The following is a 23,924-nucleotide window of genomic DNA, read 5'->3' on the forward strand; positions in this document are numbered from 1 at the left end:
GGATAAGTGATGTCGTTCCCCCTCTGTATAAATATTTAGCCCAGATGGAATTATGCTGCTGGGATGGGCGATCCTCTCAGCCAGTAATAAGCCAGGACAGGACACAGTTTGACTCTGACTCAATTTCCAGAGTCGGGAAATGATCCATGCCCTCAAGCGCCAGACGCTGGGCACTTATATGACCTCACAAAACATTTTCACACCATTTTATACTAATTAAAGGCTAATTAAGTGCTGAGTTAGGGTTTTAGGTTAGTTTTTTCATTATTAAACTTTAAATAAAGTTGTTTTTTTACAGTTAGTAGTGTCTCTACTATTTTGAGATACATTTACAGTTTATAAATGCAGTTTATTGATTTGAATTTAAGCTGAACTGTTCAAGAATCTGGGAAAATACTTTATTGCATAATAATCTCTGAATGCAAACTCATAAAAAGAGGTCACTACATACTGTTCCAGGATGTTTTGTTCTGTATTGTCTCGTCTCCCTCTTTAATGTGGCATGGCTCCGAGATATTTACTTTCTTCACAATTCATATACTGTTTGATCATGGTAGTTTTCTTTCTATAAGTTGTGGTTCTGGAAGGAAAATAGCCTATAGAAATGACTTGCTTTGAACGTATTTCTTATCTCATTATTGTCTTACAAACAATAATCTTTTGAAGTGACGTGATCCAGCAGAGACCCTAAATTGCTCTTCTTTGTAGTGTAAATGCAGAGGAAGGAAGGGACCACCACAACAAAGTGGTGAACTTCTAGGATTATTTTAAAAGGGTTTCTGGGAATATTTTGCTAAATCATATTAATATCAAGTGCATAAAAATATCTGTAGCTACAGTCCTTTCCAAAGTTGTCATATTTTAGTTTGTTGACTGTCTGGGTTTATCAATGAATGCTGATATTTCACTCTACAGCTGCAGTTACAATAATACTCAAAACGAGCGATGAGGGCAGGAGTGGGAGTGAAGGTGCAGATTTCCTGATCCAACACGATGATATTGCAGATTAGCTTCAAATCACCTCTTGTGAATTGTTTTTGAAGACTCAATGGTATTCAAAAACACACACATGTCCCTTTTGTCGACGGATACTGTATACATATCCAAAGTATTGCGGCGTTTTGTCTCCGTCTTTATTATTTGCTGTGGTTGTCTGTGTTTGGTCATAGACTAAAAATGAGGGGGCAGACATGAATGTTCTTGATAAGCTCTAACATAGTCTTGTTTATTGAACTTGATATATTGCTCAAGGGCAGAGCACTACTCTTCTCTCTTCCTGCACCCATTCACCCCCTGACACTGCAAAGTATGCACTAATGGCAAAGTAAAGTAATGTGAGTCTGCCCATCTGTCTGTCACTGCTTTTTTTTATGTTCCCTTTTGATCGTTGGGGGGAAATGAAGGTAGCATATGTTGTAGTATCTGAGACTTTGTGAGTGATGTTGCCTTCTTCAGCGGAGATCCCCAAGGCCCCGAAGGAATGCTGCCTGACCTAGGAGGGGAGGAAAAACGAAACAGAGCAGCGAGAGAAGGCTGTGGGTGGCCTGCCTCTTCACTGGGTCTCTGCAGATCTACTCAGCTGCTCATATGGTTTGGATCATCACTGCCGAGCCATACAAATGAATACAGCATGGTGGGGGCTTTAGAGCACACACTAATGTATGATCTTTATTAGGACGCAGCTTACTGTGTCCCATCTTTGAGAAATATTGGTCTCTTTCATGTGGCAGGGCTCTATGGGGTAGCATGAAATTGAAGAAACCCATGGTTAACTGTGTCTAATGTGAAATAGAGAGAGTGCATCTCTGACAGGGCAGGTGTGGAGCATTGCTCTGCTCATACTGTATATTTGCCCGTTGACCAGACAAACCAGCCAAAAAACAACACTGACATCTAGTGGAGGAAGTTGACGAAAACGACAATAACAACTTGAAAAGTTGTGTTTATGTTGTTTATGCTAAATGTTACTACATGCTAGTATGAGGAAACTTGAAACAGGAAAATGCAGATACTACTCTACTTCCACAATGTAAGAGGCAATAAAACATGGACAAACCGCAGATTTCAGCAAACAGTTCCTTAAAACAAAGCAGGTGGTAAATTAGCTCATGATCTTATTTACTTCTGCTTTTTTCTCCCGTTTTTTTTTTTGAAAGTTTGCATTTGATTTGGCCAATGAAAAGTTACAATTTAAAGGTAATTATACACCAACCTGCCTACATACAACATATTGACAGCCATTTGTAATTGAGAATAATTGTAGCCAGTTACCATAAACACATAAACTAGTAAAAACTACGTTAGCTAACGGTAACATTAACGTTAGCCACGTAGCTAGCTTAAAACCTGTCGTAAAACATTTACATATAATAATTAGAAAACGTTAGTTAACTTAATTTGCGTTATTGCATTTATATAAACATTGTGGCAAAATGTAGCATTAGCTAACGAAGTTAAGAACGATGGTTAGAAGCCTCTTCTTGTTTTGAGTTACTTGCACTGACCAAGTAAGTTATCATACGTGTTAGAAATTGATTAACTATATAACTATATCTTCTGACCATGCCTTCACATTTATTTTCTAGCTTGTGCTGATATGGGTAAGTTAGTTAGTCTGACATTATGCCCCTCTTAAGAGAAGTATGTTATTAAGCTGTCATTGCCACTCATGCACACTTCACTCACTAAAAACAGTGATACATGAAATTATATGAAATGGAGTTGCTACATACTGCAGTGCTTGGAGTCAATGCGCTACATTTGCTTGCAATTAATGAAAATGACCAGACGAGGGCGCTATGTACCCGCCTCTTAATCTTTTATCCATTCTTCCAGTCAGTGTTTGTTAGATCTCTGCAGCCTCCTTAAGTCACCATATGGCCTCACTTATCAAAAAGGTCATTAGCCTTTAATTTTGGACATTAGAGCAGACCTAAATTCAATTTGTCTTTGTTATGTCCCAGATGCGTGTGTCATGTCCTACATACAGTATACATGTAATGTCTGTCAAAGTGTTCAGTGCCTGCCCTGAGGAATGACAGCTGACATTTCAGTGTCAGTGATTATGAGGAGCTCAACCAGTTACAATATGACTATAAGACATTGAACACATGTTTTGTTTTCTATTGATTGCAGAGTCACACCAATAACTTGATTCTCTTCATGGTGACAGACATGTTGAGTATTCATTTTCTCCTTTTGGTCATGTATTTCTTGTATTTTTGCTTTTTTTTTCTTGCAGGAAACCCATCCATCCATTTCCTTTTCAAAGACATTATCCTGTACATCTGTCATTTCACAGGTGAGAGAACTTGTACTCTTGACTGTCTGAGGATGTGAAATCTACATATTTGTATAGAAGATAAGAGAAAGCGCTTGTTTTATTGTTTGCCATCACAGATATCACATCATTTGAGGAAAAAGAAACACCCACGCTCCCATTTTTGTCCTCTTGCTGCCCTATCTTAAGTCATAGTGTTGGTGTGTACGTCACTCGGCTAAACAGGGCTCAGTAGTGGTAATTGCTCTGTCTGCCTCAGCCTGGCTGAAAGCAGCTGCATCATCTATCCACTCAATTTACTCCTAATGTGTGTTACTGATTGAACCGGCAATGAGGGCAGGAAAAGTGACGACGCCAGATAGAATCGCCCCCTCTGTCGCTGTACACTCAACTTTCCTCTTCCATCTCACCCTCACTCTCTTCTTCCTTTGCCCATGTGAAGTCCCCACCAACGGTCCATTAATGGGGAAGGTTAATGTCGGCGCACGAACTGCTCATACAACAGCACTCCCTCCCTCTTCACCTTTCTCCCGGCCCTCCCCTTCTGCCCCCATGTCACCCTTTCCACTCTCTTGAGCCGTCTCTTTACCCTCTCACTTTGCAACCAGAGCAAGACACCAACACGGTCGTGACTAAGGGTCTCCCCTGGTGTCAGAGTGACTGTCATTTAGCTGTGGCTGCATGCTGCTCTAGGTCTCTCTGATCCTTCCCAGTGGGTCGGAATATCCACCGATGTTCATCTCCTCCATGCTCTTGCATTCATGAAGACTTGTAAAAACTCTGAAGTGTTTTTATTCAACTTGAATAACAGACGTTTAGCCCACGTCTCCACACTTTCCACATAGATATATAATTTTTTTTTAAAAATGACATCAAAGTGATACAAAAAAGTTGAATTTTCTAAGTAACCAAATAATGGTAATTGTGCATAAATGTTGATGCTGCTATTTAGTCAGTATATTAACATCAATGTATTCAACAAATATAATTTTTGTCAAATGATTGTCATATGGGGTGATGAAAGTATCTAATTTTCTTTTTGATGGCTGATGACTGGAACTGGGGTTGCCTCAGCCAATAGTTTCAGTATGCTCACTGGTAATTTCTTTAACTGTGTTATGTGGTGATAGGCTGTTAAGTGTGGGGGATGCAGGAAATGCTAGATATTTTTCCTGAGAGGAAGTTACCAGTGAATCATGCTCTTCTATACGTAATGACTTTATGACTCTGCATCAGTGATCGCTACTGTATTTTCATTATACGTTTATTGTAAACAAGACAAACACTCAGTTCAAAAGTTTGTCGTGTCTCAGTTGGTTTGGCAAGCAGCTAAATTGCTGCAGTACTTGCACAGTGAGGGCAATGTTCACAAATACATATGGCTGAAGAATCTGCTGCTGATGGCAGGCAAAGCGAGGGGCAGCTATTGACTGATCTTTACTTGATGAGAGCCTTTAACTTTCTAAATTGAACTGTCTCAAGTCTAATTTGTTATTCTTTGTGATGAACCCAGGCAACTGACAAAATGAGGTGTTGATGTTTGTAATTGTTATCTTTGTATGATGTAATGCATTACAGTGTTACAAGCACTTTGAGCTGCATTTTTTGTATGAAAGGTGCTATACAAATAAAGTTATTATTATTATTACACATTTATTGCATTAGACATCAATTTGATTATTTCACAGAATAGCACTCAACCCATGTCTTAATTTTAAACTTTAGAACTTTAAACTAAAGTTTCCTTCGACTTTCCAGTTTCCTTGTTAAAATCCTTAAAATGACATCTCCTCCTTCTCCCTCATTAAAAATTACAGAATATGTAATATTTCATTTCAGAAGTTTAACTGCTGGACACAAGACGTCTCCTACTTCACTGAAAAGTCCATTCTCAGTGTTTGTGTGCTGGAGGCTTCAAGTTTTCACATCGCACTTGTGTAAGTTGAATACTGGACCATGATTGGCTCCAAACTAGTTGCAATGTCACAGATCATGCTCCCCTTAAACTGAGATTTTCAATGAGCCAAGAGAAACTTTCCCCCTTCAACAGATGAATGTGAAAACGGCCTTCTAATGTGAAACTGCACAGACATCATTCTGCACAGTGAAGCTTAAACATCCAACTGAAGAAACAAGAAGCAAAACACATTTTTGAATGGAAAGAGACTTTAAATAAATCAACTGAAAGGCTCAAAAGTTAACATTCAGCTTTTTAATTTGAATAAATTCTTTTTCAAAGTCAGTTTTGCATTATGAACCGTGAACTCCAGCTGTGTCCTGATCACTGCCGCAGCAACCATCTGCTGTCTTCACACTTCAAGTTGCCTTATGTTGCTCTGAGAACTCACTTATAAAAACAATGTTTGTCAGACTTCATTTAAAGCTGCCACATTCAGTACTGCTAATTGGTATTCAACTTGATATGACTCACTCACTGTAGGCAGGCAACCATTACTTACTGTAGTGAGTACTGTGAATTTCTGGTACATCAATTGCACACACGATAAAATTATATAATGTGACAAGGGGAAAAGTCTCTAAAGTCATGATGATATATAACAAACACAGAAAGTGTAGAGGAAAAGAAGAACAATGATCACAAATAAACTCTTGACTCTTTCCCGGCACTGACTCGATGACACTTGACAAGATATTTGCTTAACAAACGATACAAACTTTTGATGTGAATCAGCACTGCTCACAGTCTGAAGACAAATAACCTTTTGAGCTTTATCAGAGGTGTTTCTGTTATTTTGTCCATTCCTTGAAAAAGTGAGGCATTATTTTAAGTGAATCTATGAGATTCTGCCATTGTATGATGTGCTAAATTATATATAAGTCAGATAAAGAGAACAGCAATACAGACTGTAGCTCAGACCTGCTTTAAGGTAGAGTTCTCTCTCTGACCTTCTCAATATGCTGTGTTTAAATCCATCCAAACAAAAATCATGTGTGTGAAACAATGCAGCATAAACACTTTAATGCTAAGGAGTCATTTGTATCAGGAATGTATCAGGAATGTATCAGGAATGTATTTTACCTCCAGCTGTAAATATGATCCAGCAGTGTCAGCTGTGGATGTAATCCAGATATCCAGATATGAGTCACAGGTGTAAAACAAGTCTCTCTCTCTTTTGTGAGGGTTTCATTTTCATTTTGGTTGCACAATTTTACCACCAAAGGGTTGTCTGTCAGTACCTTATGAAATACATTTTCCCCCTGGAGTATGCAGCAGGTATAATAGAAAACATAATGGCATGTTAGTTTATGAAAATAAATATAAAAGGTAATGTCATCCTTTGCAAAATACGTCCGTCGAAAAACTGCTGAGGAGCTTGATGGAAAATCATTACACAGTTATTTGACCAGATTCTGAAAACAATACAGAACGTGTTTGCTGCTTCTTCTTAAATTACACTGAAAATAGTGGCTGTTTTCCATTGTTCCGGGATGCTTGAATATGACCCTTCTCGATACAACACATTGCACAGCATAAGTGAGTAATCACTCTTCTGTTCTCTCTTTCATACTTTCATTTCATTCAGCCTTCATATACACCTGAGAGAAAGTGCTCCACAAAATGAAGTGCAGATTATATTTTAGATGAAATGCAACAACGTCTTTAGTAGTATTTTTATTTTATTTTTTTTTAAAGAGGGACACAATTAGTGGTAAGCTTTTGTTTTGGGTCATTTGCATAGAGCCTTGTGTTTTGGGCTCCTTTTTTGTAACCTGTATTGTGTTGAAATGAAGCGCACTTGTTTTGAGCCTTTCATTATCATCTTATGTGTTTGCCCTGCCTGTTTTGTTGAAATGGATTTCTTGGCAGCACAGACTGAATTGCCATCAGACCTGTACTCATCAAACTGCTCACAGGGATCTGACACATATATAGTGATGCAGCCTATGTGAGACACCCCATGGCTCAAATGTAAAAATATGAAACTAGACTGTGTTATTGCTTTGAAAAAACTAAGAAAAAACAATATTCATCCAGTTTTCAGATGCAACAGGGAAGCATCAGCTGTCTGAGTAATTTTTATTTTATTTTTATAGAGTATTAATATTTTCATATTAACTGTCAGACTTAAAAATGCATCTTTACACCTCCAACTTCCCAGTCTGTCTCTCTGCAAGCTAGCCCTTTAAATACTCTTGACTACACAAGAGCTGTTGCTCATGCTGGCAGCAGTTACCATGGAAACAAAAGACTGAAGTGTATCCGTTGCCGCTGTTACGTGAAAGCTGTCAGAAACAGATAAATAAAACCAAACAGAGGAGGGAAAGTTTTGATTCTGTCGTTCAAAATTGAGTGCCATGTGACAGCTCTGAAAACCATGTGACTTTGATTCACTGCATTCAAGGGGAAAATGAATCAGTCAAATGCAAAAACTGGCACATTCATGTGGATACTATTATTACTGTAGCTGTCCCTGCCAACATATTTTCACATTGCAACTCTTGATATGTGCAGCTGTTTTTTTCTTTTTTTTATATATCACAGACGACTGTTCGACAAGTTGATTAATGAGCCTCCTTCGCCAACCTCTCTCTGGTCATCAACAGCAGTGAATTATTCCAGAGAATTAAATCAATCTTGCTGCCATAGCTGTTTCCATACAGTGCCAGGCAAAATGGGGTGACAGTGGCTGAGAATAAATGGTAACTGAAAAAAGACTGACTGCTGTATAAATATTTAAACAAGCAAAAGGGCAGATGGGTCTTTAGAATTAATTACCCCTCTCAGTGTAAATATGAACATTAGGGGCGACTTACAATGAGCGGTGGCAACATGCTGATGCCTATGCAGTATTAATGACCAGCAGCAGAAGCACCTCACCTCTTCAAGTGGAATATGTTCGCTGGGCCACAGATCTAAGCCTTGCTTTACTGCTATCAGAAAAAATGCCACTTTAATAGATATTCAATAGTACCCTTAGTAAATACTGAAAGTACCCTTTTTACCCTAACGTGGAGTCACTTCATATGCAACACATTTCTAAAATTGAGATATATTGGTACTGTTGTATATGTTGGCCGATAAGTAACAAGAAATCAAGGTAGTTTAGAGACAGTAAAACATGAAAATGGGTTCTGTGGGTACCCACAAGTCTCCCCTTTACAGACATGCCCACTTTATGCTAATCCCATCCAGTTTTGGGCAAAAACCATGCAGTATAAATGTGTAATTTTCACCTATTCTAAAAATGGTGTGTTTGAATATTTCTTCATACTGGGGTCCCTAAACAGTCTTGAAATTGGAAATGACTTGTGGACTCAATGAGCCCAACTGTATTAATGTGTGATGATGTTAGTCCCCACCGTAGCCATTTCATTGTAGTGAGACCATTTTATGAAACTTGACCTCACTGTATAAATGACCTATTGTGACCTCTACGAAAATCAAAGCCTCATGAAACTCTACAACCATAATCTTGTATGGCTTTCCTATGTATATTGACAATAAGGGGGTTTCTGAGCAATTTCAAGAACAGAAGTGCTCACCATCCAATCACCTTCCAGAAATCTCAAAATGTCAAACGTTTTTGATATCAAATCACAGCATGAATTTTTCTTTGGTGTTCCTCAAGGTCTTGGTGTCTTAATGTGGTATTTTGGAGGGGTTTTTGACTATTTTTATCAGTTCTCTAATGGTCAAAAATGTTTAAATTTTGCACCAAATCTGTGTAAGAAATGGTATCAAGCCAAATATTGCTGCCACAACTTATGAGACATAATTGTACATGTACTTCTATCCTAATGCTCAGGCCTTTATACATTCTAAACTTTCAAAATTTGAATAGGTGCCCTAACTAAAACACAATGTGTACTATAGATTCATGACTAGAAAAACTGCATCTTAAATTAATCTTCAGATTCCCAGCTTTCAGATGATGTATACCACTTCTACGTGGCATATACTGTTCACCTGCTATCTCCCCCTAAAGATCCCCTGTCCCCCCTGACAAAGACAAAAATGGGTCTACGGTAAGAGGGGGGAGTGGAAAAGGTTAATCTATTTGGAGCTTGCCTAACCCCTAACCCTGTCTTGAAAATAGAATCAAAAAATGAACCTTACTAACAATCAACTTGAGCACCTGACAGCTCTGATTGTTGACATCATGCATTTAGGATCTAAAATTGGCCAGAAAAGGTTGAGAAACCCTGTTATATAGCACAATGTCTGAAATGGCCATTTATGATTCAAGATTTAAAAAAAAAAAAAAGTCTTTCTAAACCTTGAGGCCCAGGTTGAGCATGACAGTCCAAAAATCACTCTCCTGTGAACATTTCCTGTTCATTGTTGAACTCTTTGAAAGTCACAGATAATTGCCCCTTTTAATGCTTTTTTTATGTAACTGCAGCGGTGGAGGTGGCAGAGTAAGATGAGCTGTTTAACGTTGCAGAATGGGAGTGGGCAGAGGAGCTCTTAGTTGCAGGAAAAAGGAAGAAAAAGTGTGTGTGTATGTGTGTGTGTGTGTGTGTGTGTAAATAATGTATATTGGCGATTACAAGAGCGGGATGCTAACAAGGCAAGCAAACATGGGCCGTACATGTGACAACAGCACAAAGAAACCAATGTTTCCCCATGTGTACATCTCTGCCTACAGTACATGGAAGCACACACATGCACCTCCCACGCATCATACACTCTTCACTACACTTACACCTTCCACACTTGTGCCCACGCATACACACATACTACTTCACTCAGTTAGGTTATAAAAAAGCCTACACACACACACACACACACACACACACACACACACACACAGTCACTCACAGCTACCTACCTCATGCCCCTGTGGCTCAGCCGGCATCACTCTTGCTCTGTGAGCTGTTACAAAACAAAAGGTCTTCATCCCTCCATCTCCAAACATTGCTCACAGCTCTCACAGAGAGGATGCTGTGTGTTACATGTAGTGGGCTGTGCTATTCAATATTTTTGGCAATAGGAAGGACATGTGGGTAATTTTTGTCTCCTGGATGATATGTAATCTTGACAGGAAAAAGCCACCTACTGAGGACACGTGGAGTATTATAGTGACAGTGAATGTAACCATTGTGAAACCATCTATTATAGACCCTCTGTGTTTCTTTTGTGTGACGCCTTAGCTGAAGGCCATTTGAAACACGTTGAAACATCAACTGGTTTGTTGTATAATTTTTTTTTATTAAGTAGTATGTTTCTGTGATTTGTCACAGGTGGCTGAAATAGGTTGGAGGGAAATTTTGACATTTCCTCGTGGCTCATATTATTAGTGACTGAGCCCAAAAGGGCGAGGACCCTATTTTTTTTGTGTGTTTGTTTGTTTCTCACTTTCTTTCTTTCTTTATTATTACGGGATATCACACCTAAATTTGACCCCCTAAACATGCTCAAAAACTCACCAAATTTGGCACGCACATCAGGTCTGGTGAAAAATTTGATAAAATGTAAAAATTAACCCCTAAAGTGCCAAAATGTGCTCTCTAGCACCACCTATGTAACTAAAATGGCCGCCGCAGCCCGTAGGAATGTTGTAGAGAAATCAAACCAAAACTCAATTATTTGTCTCATCAAGACCTACAAATCATATGCTGACACCCCTGATCTAAATCCAACAGGAAGTCCGCAATTAGCCTTTCAAAATAAGACTTTGCCCCAATTTTGGCCCCCGAACAAACGCTATCTCCTCCGAGGGCGTTAATGGTATCGGCTTCAAACTTTAATAGGTGACTTATGACACTATGCTGAAAAAAGTTGTTAAAAACTTTGTAATAACTCGAATGGTTTGGATTTAATAAGTCCTGAAGGTTGCAGTGCCACATCACACCTTACAATGTAAACCAATGGGGAGGCAATCTATGGGCATGGACTTTGTGTCAAACAGAGGCTTCTGACGTCTAAACTCCTGACTACTTTCAAGCCTGAATGAATGGATTCACAACGAAATTTCCTACCAAAAAATGTGATTTTTAATGTAAGATTTGGCCAAAGTCATGGGATTTATGAGGAGATTTCACAAAAAGCGTACTCTAAAATCCTCCTCTCCAACTGCTCCTGGTGACGTCACTCCCTCAGTGCTGTGAAACATACCGCAATACACACTCATTATAAAATCACAGGAAGAGCAAGAAAATACTTTAAAACTCAAACTCTAATATCTCAAAAACAATAAAAGATAGAAAAAACATATAAATTCAAGATTTGTAGGTCAAAGTCTCGTGACTCATTTAAAGTTCAAATGAAGTTTGTATCTAAAACTATGTGGAAGCAGTACATGTTCAAAAAGGTGTGGGTTCGCTCACACTTTCCATTCAAATATATGAGTGTTTTTCTGTGTCCAGCTGCAGTTACTTATTGTCTCTACACATCTGACAGTACACATGTCAATCAAACTTTGACCAGGTCATGTGGGTTAAAAGTCTTTCCTTTTCTAAAAATAGGCTTGATGAAAATTAGGAAAATAATTTGTTTTACACACAAACTCATCAAGAGTTTTCAATTTACTAATTGAAATTCAAGTTAATGGGCCCAAAACTTGCATAATTTTGATGACACAAGTGTGAGCAAGACAGACATGTCCCACCCTGGAGAAAATTCTCATCCTGTCAATCAAACTAAAAATAAAAGCACACCACACTTGTAAGAAATATCCCTCATTTTTAAAAAGCAAAATGATCTGATCCTGATAGGCCAGAGTGGGAGGTCCCGACCAACGCTGCTTGCAGCTTTAATTATATCTATGCTTGGGTGTCCACTGCAAAACGTAATTTTTGATGCAGGGAATAGAGTCTAACTATACATTAAAGGTTCACTTCTACTGTTATTCTTAATTGAAATTGTATTTTGATATTTATGAATGACAAACTTAATTTAATTTTAACTTAATTTTCTAGTGGGGAGGGTGAATCTGAACATGTGCCAACTGTTTCCACCAGGCCCTAATTAAGACCAGAGAAGCTCCAGTACTTTGTGTGTGTGTGTGTGTGTGTGTGTGTGTGTGTGTGTGTGTGTGTGTGTGTGTGTGTGTGTGTGTTTGTGTGTGTGTGTGTGTGTGTCATGAGTGGACTGATTGAAATGTGTGAAAGAGAAAGGGCACACTCCATAATGAGATGACACTAGTCACGACCCCTGCTTTTTTTTTTTTTTTTTTAGTCACAGACTTCCTGCACAACACACACTGGTGCACATCTTTGTCCCGCATTTGTCAGTTTCTTTTGTAGACCTGTGAGCTTGTTTCTTATCTGCTAACAAGCTGGCAGAGAGTTGGTGTACTGTCTCTGCCCCTGCTGCTGACTTGTTTACCTCAGGATAACAAATAATACTAGACTGTTTGGTGAAATCATGTCTGCAAAGGAAGTGGAGATCAAATAGTATAAAAACTTTAAAATCAAAATCTTAATGAAGCATGAGTGAATTATTACAGTTAGATTTTCCTTCTTGTTCTGTCCTTTCCTCAGGATGTTTGTTGTTTTGTGAGGAAGAAGATCAGCCCTTCTCTGGGGAGAGTGATGTCATTCACCCCCAAGTAAGTGTGTGCTGCATATGGCCTTGACCTGGAGAGTCATGAGAGGATAATGGCAGGGAAAGGACTGTGAGGGATGTGACTGCAAGTAAACACTGCTTGTAAATTATTAACAAAGCTGTTTATTACAACAACAACAACAAAAAATTATGGATATATTATTAATGAAATTACTTTTTTATTTCTCTCTGTCAGGTTTGAGCAGTTAGGGAAGTTCTACTTTGTTCAACATCAATTAAAATATCTTAAACCTGTAAAACATGAGTGGTGAGAGAATATTTGGGAGCAATTGAGAAGGAAATAGGATGCATTAAATATTAACACAACATCAAGGGTGACTGTTACGTAACATGACCTTATTTTTGCTGAATGCTGTCTAGACCTTCTGTTTGTGCCAAACATTTTTCAGGGATAAACACAACAAATTAAGTCTCTGAATGTGTCTCCCCGCTCTTATTCAGCTCTCTTATTCATCTCTTACTCAGCTGTCTCATACATAGCAAATACACATATTCAGCAACATTTCAGTCCTCCCTGACTCCTCTGCTCTTTTTCATTGCTCTTAACTTAAATCTTGTACTCTCTTCCCCTTCCTCTAGTCTACCCCTCCACACTTTGTTTCCCCTAACCGAGCCACCTTTCATACTCGCCACAGACTCACAGAGGGGATCCTCAAGGAAAATGGCTTTTCTCCCATGTGATGAGGTACTCCATCATGGCAGGGTTAGGTGGTAAAAGAGCTGGCATGATGATAGCCTGGTAATGATGATCTGTTCCATTTATAAGTGGTGGGGAACTTACGTTTTGGGATTTTTCTGCCTCTTCCTTACAATAGTATTTTCCTGGTTAATGTGATGTGGATGTATCAGACAGTACGACTTAGAAATAAACAGGCATAATGTGTTTGTGCTACAACAGCCACATGTCTACAGGCTTTGATGGATTCAGCAAAAATTGCTTACAACACTTTAAAAAGTAACAAAATACAGAACGTACTGTGGCAAACAACCCACTGTTCTCCGACAATTTGCGCTACTTTGTGCAAAAGCTGCATTTCTTTTGTCCTTGTCCTGTAATCTGGTAGGGAAGGGTCGTATAACAGGGGAATTCCTGCAACGGCAACAATTATTTTCTCCTCCACAAAACGTCTCCCCATAGCTTTTTGGTCTACCATCAAGCCACTTCATCAGCTTCACTGCATCACTTACTGGTGAAATTCTCCCTTATTTGCATAAAGTTGCTGCCTTCAGTGGGTCTTAACCCTTAGGGCTTGCAGTTTGAACGTGCTATGGCAGTATACAAATGACTGTCGACACACAGTGACGGTATCTGTAAATGCTGATGGTAATAAACTAAAGAGATTCGATTTATTATAAATAAGGAGCTGTGTGGGTAGCAAAAAGGCTAATGCTGGGATGCTATTGGCAGATTGCCAGTTTACTGTACTACCATCAAACAAAAGGGGTGTATACTGTATAGTATAAAATTGCATACCCATTAAAATCATCAGTTAAAGTCAGTCACAGTAGCACACTGAAGATGGAACCTGGGAGAGACTGGTATTTGTTGGTTGGAAGCCAGTGAGGGATCATGTTCTTGTTGCTGCAATAGCGAATCCCACTAATAAGTCATGATGGCTCTGTGTAGTTTGGCGGGAGCGTGGGTGGGACAGTTAACATTTTACTGTGTCTACAGGTTTGCTTTTTCACACTGAGCACATATTTTCTATCGCTATTCACCATCTTCACAATCTATCATTATGAGTTCAAATCTTGAGACTGAAAATGATGATCTGAATGAATAAAATGCTAAGCATGTTTTATTTTAAGGGTCTATAATTAACTAATAATTTCCAAGGAAGTTTCTTGGAAAGAAATCCAGGACAGAGTAATTTGTCACTTAGGACAGAGAAAATAACAATTTCCTTAAAAACCCAATACCTAATATTCATGCATTATTTATTAATTATTGGAAACTTTATACTTCATATATGTTGATTTATATGCTTGCCTGTAAACAAATTTCACATTTTTACATGTTCAGCAGACCTGCTGTACACTGACTAAAAGACTCTCTGTTCACACTAACAATGACCTCGAATCAAGTAATTAGAAATGTAGCAATTAAACACTCTCTGCACTTCCCCTATAATTAGTACCAAATTACATACTTCTTTCTGTGAAACTTTCCCAGAAATTATTTGGAACGTATTAGAAAATTAGAGACCCATAAAAGAAGTCGTTAGCTTTCGTCTAAGAATGCATTATACTAAAACTTAAATTTAAGCACTTTATAGAATTTACTCAACAATGTCGAGTTTAGTTTTCTCAAACTTTGACTTGCCTGAACGTGAAATAGCGTGTGGTGCTGTTTGGGATGATACTGTAGTCGTGTCGTGTCAGCAGGTATGGCCTGAAGAGGGATTTGCAGGCTGACTAACAGACGGTGCTAGCAGTGCTCAATATGTCATTGTCTCTTGTTTGGCTAATTGCAGCATGGTGCCGGTGTCAGCCCTCTAGCAAGCCAACACGCACACACACACACACACACACACACACACGTGCAGACATCCAGATACACACACTCACATTGATCATTCATGACTGAATACAGAATCAATATGCATAATCTCACATGATCTTGTGCTGAGTTTATGCTAGATGCAGACTTTATTTCAACAATGGTGTAAAAAAAATAATCAGTTTGAGGTTTGTATTCAGTTAATTGTAAATTGTCTTTGGATCTTTTGAGATGCTGAGTGTAGCAGCAATTTCAGGATTTTTGTAAAACTTTTCATTTTAACTGAAGTAGCACTCTTTCCCTTTGTTATTTTTATGAAACAACTTTTTCGTCTTCCCACTCCTATTGCGGTGACTTTTTGATGAGTCAAACAAGGTGACAAAAGGTTACGATGTAACAGCCTCTTTGGAGCCGTTTATAGCCAAGCCCCCTCAATCGCAGACGCTGTCAGCGTGTTCCTGTGGCAGGCAGTCAGAAGTTAAAGAGAATAATCTTTTTATTCCCCCGTTATTACATGTTTATCTGATAGAAGAACAGTATAAAAACTACTCTTGATGTCAGACCTGTCTTTGGGGTCGCAGGGGAAATTATGTCTATTTATTTATGAGCCTATCTTGTTTTATTGTGTTAGTGTTTGAATTGGTACATTTATTTTTCCATAGTAGAGCTTAATGAGCTGCCTGGAACTGTGTCCACACAGGACCCAATTAAATTAAACATGAGGACCATCATTCTTCTCTCCCCTTACTTCTTTGTTTCTTCCACCTCCAGAACGGTAGGACATGGAGAGGGGAATGGCCGCATTCATTTTCTATTGCCAATTAATTGTAGGTTAAGTATGTCAGATTGGAATCTTGTTTATGTGTGGTGGGAAATAGGAGTACTTCCTCTTCCACACGAAGTGAGGACACGGAGTATTTTAACACAACTTAATTCAGAAACATTTCTATTGACTGTGATGACAGAAGTTAATCTCATATTCACTATTAACTCAGTTACAAAACAGAAACAAGATATTCTCCAGTTAGATTTTTTTCATCTTTATTTCCATGATTATGCTGTGTTATTTGTAATTTGTTGATGTACATTCACTTGAAAATGAATGGAAATATATAATAGGAAGATTTCCAGTTGTTACACATCACAGGAAGAACATATGAATTACTGGAATAATAAAAGCTTTGCCTTTTGTGTAGTTTTGTGGTGGGAGGCCAGACTTTACCCAGGCTTTTACTTACCAAGGGCATTCGAGCTAAACACCCACACACATCAGTCCACTACAGTGGAAAAGAAGCCGCTGGGTTTCATACTGCAGTGCTGAGAGACAGAGAGAGAGAGAGAGCGAGAGAGAGAGAGAGGTGTGGTTTCTGAGCTTTTTGTCTTTGTTTTTGTTAATGCCTTTTTTGATACAGAGGCATTTATGCTCACTGCGTGCACCTGTGCACTGCCCTCTGCAACCCTTTCCTTCAGTGATTTCCGGAAATGTACATTTTCTCCCCCCTTTATGCCGCGCCGCTCCACCAGCCGTTGAAATCGCACATTAGAGGAGAGCGTGTCTTTAGGTTGCCATAGCAACAGGGTGAGTCATTCTGCTGCAGTCAGTTTAGTCACACTCACACTGACTGTATGTTTCCCTCTCTTTTTTCCATCTCACTGTCCCTCTGCCTCCCGCCCCCCCCCACCTCTTCTCCACACACACACACACACACACACTTTCCATCCCTCCAAATCTCTTTGTTATTCTGACTGTTGTAAGTTTCGTCAGACCAGGAGAGAAACTGACTCCAGTTCTGTCTCTCAGTCATTCAAGCTTTCCCCCAGTGATCCTAAAACACAACACAAAGGAGTAGTAAAAGGGGATCAAAATAGGCAGAGCGTGTGCGTGTGTGTGTGTATGTGAATGATATGTGTTTGTGTGATGTGTGATAAAGCAGGCTGATAATAAGGGCGAGTGGAATGTCGCTGCTCTCGCTTTGATTACTTATTTATGAATCAGGCTAATCAGTAAACCCACAGCTGAGAAGCACACTGTGAAGGAGGCGGGTGGTGTGAGAAGAGATGAGGGAGGCAAAAAAGGGGAAGGGGGCACCTAACACCTAACACAATTTTCTTTCAGGAACACTTGTTAGTTCTGATTAAATGAGCACAATTTGTAGAAAGCAGATCTTTTTTTGTTTTTGTTTGTCATTACGGGAAGTTGTTTCCTGTTTTCTATATTCGGACTTTGCAAATTTACAGCTGCGTCTCACAACATTATCGATATAACCCTGCTTTAGAAATGAATCATCAAACACCTCATCGTCACTTAACTGTCTCACAGCCTTGATAAATACATGCTATGTTGGAAAAATGAGAAAGAACTTTTATAGTTGGTGCTGATGTCTGATGTCTGCCGTTTGCTTTGAACCTGTTGTCAGGAATGTAATTAAATTAAAGTCTAATTTTTATGACAACTTGTTTACTCACTCACCTTTGTTTAGTACAATGAAGTGCATTTGATAATACCCTGTAGGGGCTACTGTACAATACCCCTGTGGTAAAAATGTCCATTTCAGTAAAGCTGATTTCACCATCTACATACGATATTCTTTTGAACAGGCTTTTCCATTTGCAGAATGAAATCAGCCTCATGTGAGTTAGGTAGGATTGTGCTATGAAGCCTATATTTTGTGGGGGCCGAAAATTACTACTTGCACTAATGCCTGTTTAAAACTAAACTCTTCAACTGTTATCATACTGTGATTTCCTTAAAGCATGACATCGTTGGGTCTAAAAATGTTAAAAGAAAAAAAAAAAGATTTAAAAATCCAACAAGCTGCCATTAATCCATATCAGGGGCTATTTGTTTGCTTGTGTTTCACAAACATGACCAAGATAAGATGAGATGTGAGATCAGATCTCACGTGAGTCTCAACATAGTTCACAGCCATGTACAATGTTTCTTAAAGGGGACATAATATACTTTTTGTGATGTTTTGTCATGCTTATATTTTGTCTATATTTTGTCTATAAACATAGTCAAAGTTCCAAAACATGAGGTGAACGTATGTAGAAATGCTCCCTGAGAGTCAAAAGCCCAGGCTTCAATCTGATCTGAACGCTTCATTTGCAAAGTTACCTTTACTTCCTCCACCGAACTGATGTCAGATTGTTCACACATGCCCACAAACGGCTGTCTGTTCTGTAGTCTTTGTTGCTAAGGTTGTTCCATAGGTTGTTCATGTTTTCCAGTTGCATATTTCGGATCGGATTCCGGCTTGAACATGTACAGATGTATTTAAGAAGTTTCCATTTTAAGTAAAGAATGCGAAAAAGAAGTGAAATCTGACTACTACTGTTTGTTGACGTAGCCTCTGGAGCATGGATGCATTATAAGATCTGGATACTGGACTCAAAGATTGCGCCTATTCAGTCCAATAAGAATTGCTCGCCTGGCGCATGAGCCAAAAAAGTTTCTAACTTCTGAGCTTACTTATGGGTGTACAGCCCACTGAATACGTGCAGTAGTCTCCTGCCGGCCAGTTCCCACATGACCCGTAGACTTTACATTGTGAGGACATCACAGATTTTAAAATCGCTTTTCCGGGCTCTGGTAAAGTTTTACTAATATAAAACCTTCATGGATCAAAAACTCATAATTGACCTTATTTGCAGTTGGAGGTGTCCTGCCAACAGTTTTATATAGGCATCTCTTTTACAGTGGTGGTCTATGGGGAAAATGCTTTTTGGGCCACAGGGGACTTTTTCACTACAATACCACAGGTGACCACTGGGCAGATTTAGAAGCAAGGCTGAGCAGCGGCGCTGTATCCAGGTTTTATTATACATCCATGCTCCGGATCCAGCAGAAGTCAGCTGAGGAACAGCCTCCTGAAACTAGCCAATTAGAAGAGTGTGGTCTCATCAGGATGGGGGCCTTAGACAGACAGGAGCTAAAACGGTCTGTTTCAGATGCTGAACTGAGGGGCAGCATAAAGGGCCAGTGTAATGAACTGTAAACCATGCAAAGATATACCAGTATAGCCCCAGAAAAAAAATATAGACACCAGAATGTGCATGATCTGTCCCCTTTAAGGAAGCTCATGTCTCTATTTCAACATGTTTCTCTTTTAGTCTCTGTTAACCTTCTCTTCTTCAGTTTCTGTCTTGTATTGTTTCTATCAGGCATGAGTTACCTGATGATAAGTAGAATGTAAGCTGGGATCGAAACAAGATAGGAGACAAGAGAGGCTACATCCATGCTAGCAACTCTTTTAAGCTGTATAAAGGCCCATTTGTGCTTTGAGCTAAATGCTAACATCGGTGGGCTAACATCCTCACAATGACAATGCAAACATGCTGATGTTTAGCAGGTATATCACATAATTTAAAACCAATTTAATAAGAAGCTGTTTCACTGATAATTTTAAAAAGACACCCAATCTTTTTGCTTAATGTTATTTCTAATATTTTGGTTGGTGGTTGGTATGACCAAATGTATAATTTTGTTCAGAGTTCTCAGTAATTTCCTCCCGGTAGATATGATCTAAAACATTTTATGTTTTTAAAACTTTTATTTGTGTATCAAGAGTAAAATTCACACTTTAAGCTCTCATGATTTGTCAATAAAATTGTTCACCTGCCATTAGAGAGCAATCTTTAAGAGTTGAAGTGGATTAACTTCAGTAAAGGGATGGGTTATGAACAGCCAAACTCTGAAGTGGGGAGAAAAGCCAGCCATCATACAGAGGCCCAAAATACACCTCTACAAAATGACTTTGAGGTTAATATCATATTACATATGACAGCAGACTGAGTATGTGTGTTTACCTGTCAGCATGTTTTAACAGGTAAGTCACGCAGTCAATAAACATGTTTGGTGGTGATTTGAGTCATTGTCTCAGTGAAGAGGCCTCTAAGGATATTAATAGAGAATTAAAACATAAAGCTCCTCCTTTGTCATTTTTTGGCTCATTTGATTTCACCTGAATCTAATTTTTATTCATATTGGAAAGATTGTTGACTATTAACTCTTTGTCACCAAAACTTGCTTTGCAGCCATGTTGCTCTCAGTGGCACAAAAACCTAGACACTGAATTGTGCAACAACTAAAGAAATGAAAACAGAATAAAAGTGTATTTGCAACAACAGGAGACATCAGCTAAATGGAAATATTTTTTTATTGTTTTCCCCACATTCATATTTGTTAAAATAGTTCCTTTGATGGTATTTGTGATGTAACATTATAGTATATTGCTTACTGTACCTAGCAGTGTTAAAATAGGGATATGCAATATAAAGGTATAATGTTTGAAGACAAAGGAACCAGAGATTTCAATCCAATATTTCTTATCCACACAGGTCATCTGGACAGGTCGTCATTTGATCACAGTTGACATATATAGACAAAAACGTTCACATTCGCATCAAGGGGCAATTTAGAGTCACCAATTAACCTAACCTGCAAGTCTTTGGACTGTGGGAGGAAACCGGACAACCCGGAGGAAACCCACGCTGACACGGGGAGAACGTGCAAACTCCACACAGAAAGAAGCAGGTTTGAATCCAGAACTTCTGTGAGGTGACAGTGCTAACCACTGCACCACCGTGCCGCCCAAATTTAGATTCATTTTTATTTAACAACAAATTTCTTTGAGTTGTTGTTAAATAAAAATGAAAGGGGCCAATTGAGGAAAGCTGAGGAGAGGGAGATGTTTGGGAAGGTTGGAGTTGAGGTAGAGGGATTGTGGGGGGTGGTGTTTTTGTTGGTGGACAAGTAGAGGAGGTCTAACTCTACAGATTGTTAGAGTCAGCCTCCTATCCGTCGGTGTACTCCACCTTCCAGTTGGCAGTAAACTTTCTGATGTCGTCACCGCTGTGAAGGAAATCCTGCCATTTGACTCCAGCGTTGTTCCACATCGCTTTGATGGTCTTCAGTGAGATGCTGCTGGACAAGATGGTGAGGATATGAGCCAATAGCACACCAGCTGGTCCAAGAGGCACAAGAGTTTGGATTTCCCCAAAGAGCTCTGCCATGGAGATGCCTCCCTCATGCAGCACGGGGCTGAGGACCTCAGCAAGGCAGAGCCATATCTCAGGCACATCTGTGGAAATGTAATCCGCGACCTGCAAGATCTCCTTCAATCCTCTGAAGAACTGCTCTGTGTGCAGAGCCCCCGATTTGACAAGCTCAAGCAGCAACATGCCCACCTGCCGCCGAGTCCTGCTGCCACACTCGAACGTCAAGTCTACAGCATTCCTAACAAAAATATAGAGGACTGATGGGCTGTTGAGGTGTGAGACGATGTGCAGCACCTCTTTCAAGTCATCTGTCCTCAGATACTTGTTAATTATAGCCTCTGCGAAGATCTCCATCTCATCCTCGGTCAATGAGTGTTGAAATGGAGTGAAAGAAAGAGTTTGGCGAGTCTCTTCTTTATTCAACTCTGGGTGGCTATTATCCTCCTGTTTATCATTCTGCTTGTCAAACGGGTGACTCTCCTCACTGTCTTGAATATGCTGATTAGCAGAGCTGGAGTCCGCATCCAGTGATGGCAAAGCTGGTTCTTCTTTGCAGACTGCAGACTCTGATGACAATTGTACCACAGCAGATGTCTGATGAATGGTGGAGTGTCCTGAAGATGACGAGGAGGACGATGAAGAGGCGAGGCTGTTGGTACTGTCACCTGAATGCTCATCTTCCATAACAATCTGGTCCATGTCTATGCATTCAGGTATCCAGTTCCTGTGTCTGAGATCTGCTATGTTTTTCAGCAGGTCAGACACTCTTGATGACGTCTTTCCCTGTTTAATGATATCAGCCACTTTCCTGAAGTAACTGTCCATGATTTTCTTTGGTGTCAGTAGCTCTAACTCCTTACCAATGCTGTCCAAGAGAGTACAGATACACTCCAGAGACTCTTCGTCCTGGTTGTTTAGGAGTCTCTGCATACAGCTATGCACCGCAGCCTCACTCAACATCTTCAGCCTGAAGAGCTCTGCAATAAACTTAATGTTTGATACAGAGCGACTGGATGCTTCGGCGTTGTCCAGCTCATTCCTCAGTCGCTGGTGCTCTTCGCTGGTAGTTACATCTTTACTCTGCATCTGCTCAAAGGTCTCATCCTTGCCGTGGTGCTTCACAAACTCAGCCTGGCAGCGCCTGATAAGTAGCGTTTGAAAACTGCCAGGGAGTTTCAGGTCTTTTGCGGGGACTATCATCTGAAAAAGAGAAAACCATAAGGAATCTGTTAGAAAATGGTCAACTCACATCCATTTGAAAACAATGTAATATTCATATGGAAATAAATGAATAAAATATCATTAACGGTGGAGTTAAAAGTGATAAACGTGTGCTGCTTTATTTCCTCAATCCTGTCATGAACATTTGAGACACAAAATTAAGTTATAATTGCTGCAAATTAAGCTAACTTTAAAAGTGTGGTCTTATTTTTCTTTTTTTTAATGCTCAGAGCTCACTTTGTTTGAACTCAAATTCAAATTCAATTGTTTGATCAAAATAACTTAATCAATTCAGACCTGATTTTATGTTTTGTGTCTTTTTGTCTCAATGCGCAGTTGATTGTTTATCTCTATTATTAATGTGTATAATATAATGTATACTGCTGTATCTTAAAAGTTAAGAGATAAGAACAGATGATTGACTTACTTTTGTTAGGCAGCGGCACATGTTGGCGTACAGTGCAGATGAGTCTGGCCTCGACATGGCCTTCTCAAAGATGAGGTTGATGACTGAGTTCAACCTCTCTTCTGAGTCCACTGTCACGTTTTGCAGCTTAGTCATAAGGTCCTTAAATGTTTCAGCAGTCAGGTGGTCTAAGGTGGTCCTCACCAAACTGATGACCTCTTTTGGTTTGATCTGCTTGTCTTTCTCTGTGACACGAGGCAGAGTTGCAGATACCTCAGAGGGAACTTTAGCTTTACGCTCCCTCTGTTTGGTCCAATTCCTCATCCGGGTCTGGACGGCAGGCTGTTGAGAAGCAGCCTTTGCCTCTTTTTTGGAGACTCCTGAAACATACGGCTCCCTCTGTCTTCTCACATTGATGGAATGAGAAGCAACCTCTTTCTTGGAGGCTGAACACTGACCTGAAACAGGCTTCTTTTGGGTTGATGGACACCCAAAAGTAATGTTCACCTCTGGTGTCTTGGTGGAGGCTGATTTATCTAGGAAAATGACAGGGTTTTTTGAAGGTCCTTTGTTTTTCCTCATGGCTTGTTCCGAAGGAGCCTTTGGTTCTAATTGTTTTCTTGTGGAGGTTGAGGGCTCCACGAAAACGACTGGCTCTCCTCCGTTGACCTTCCTCCTTTTAATTTTCCTCTTCTCTGCTGCATTAAGAGGAACTAGCATGAATGTTACATCCATGTTTTTCTGTTTTTCCATGTTCATCGTGTACAAAGTCGAAATCGTCTCACAGGAGATAACTTGTGAACGCTGGCACTGGCTAAACCAAAGGTCTGACTGATTCTAACTTGGTAAGGCTCTGTAAAACCAGATGATGTCACGGGCTTTGTGATGTCTCAAAGGACTGGCATGATGTAATGTCACTTTGTGATGTCACAAAATGTCATCACATTCTGTGATGTCACAAAATGACATCACAGAATGTCTTAAG

At 39.5% G+C, this 23,924-nt stretch overlaps 1 protein-coding gene and 1 long non-coding RNA gene across 4 annotated transcripts; one reads left to right on the forward strand and one right to left on the reverse strand.

Moving 5' to 3' along the window:
• Positions 1-1,755: 1,755 nt before the first annotated feature.
• Positions 1,756-5,148, forward strand: LOC122988583. Of its 3 annotated transcripts, none has more exons than XR_006404843.1 (3): positions 1,756-2,600; positions 3,242-3,301; positions 5,120-5,148. It is a non-coding gene; the product is annotated as an uncharacterized LOC122988583 (long non-coding RNA). The 3 variants fall into 3 exon arrangements; XR_006404842.1 differs by lacking the exon at positions 5,120-5,148 and adding an exon at positions 3,400-4,137; XR_006404841.1 differs by lacking the exon at positions 5,120-5,148 and adding an exon at positions 3,723-4,137.
• A 547-nt stretch (positions 5,149-5,695) lies between these two features.
• On the reverse strand, positions 5,696-23,837 carry LOC122989112 (eukaryotic translation initiation factor 4 gamma 1-like). The gene is made up of 4 exons (XM_044361792.1): positions 22,961-23,837; positions 19,306-22,512; positions 6,746-6,749; positions 5,696-5,706 (listed from the first exon to the last, which is right to left on the reverse strand). Exons 1-2 carry the CDS (start codon positions 23,696-23,698, stop codon positions 21,109-21,111), a joined length of 2,142 nt encoding a protein of 713 aa, XP_044217727.1. The 5' UTR covers positions 23,699-23,837; the 3' UTR covers positions 5,696-5,706; positions 6,746-6,749; positions 19,306-21,108.
• Between the last annotated feature and the right edge of the window lie 87 nt (positions 23,838-23,924).

Source organism: Thunnus albacares, chromosome 9 (genome assembly GCF_914725855.1).
Source record: "Thunnus albacares chromosome 9, fThuAlb1.1, whole genome shotgun sequence".
Taxonomy (NCBI): Eukaryota; Metazoa; Chordata; class Actinopteri; order Scombriformes; family Scombridae; genus Thunnus; species Thunnus albacares.

Bases quoted from the DNA above. Each gene is read 5' to 3' on its own strand.
- LOC122989112 (XM_044361792.1), bottom strand. From the start codon at position 23,698: ATGAACATGGAAAAACAGAAAAACATGGATGTAACATTCATGCTAGTT. The intron at 22,513-22,960 runs GTAAGTCAATCA...TCTCTTTTTCAG, and splicing joins TGTGCCGCTGCCTAACAAAA to ATGATAGTCCCCGCAAAAGA.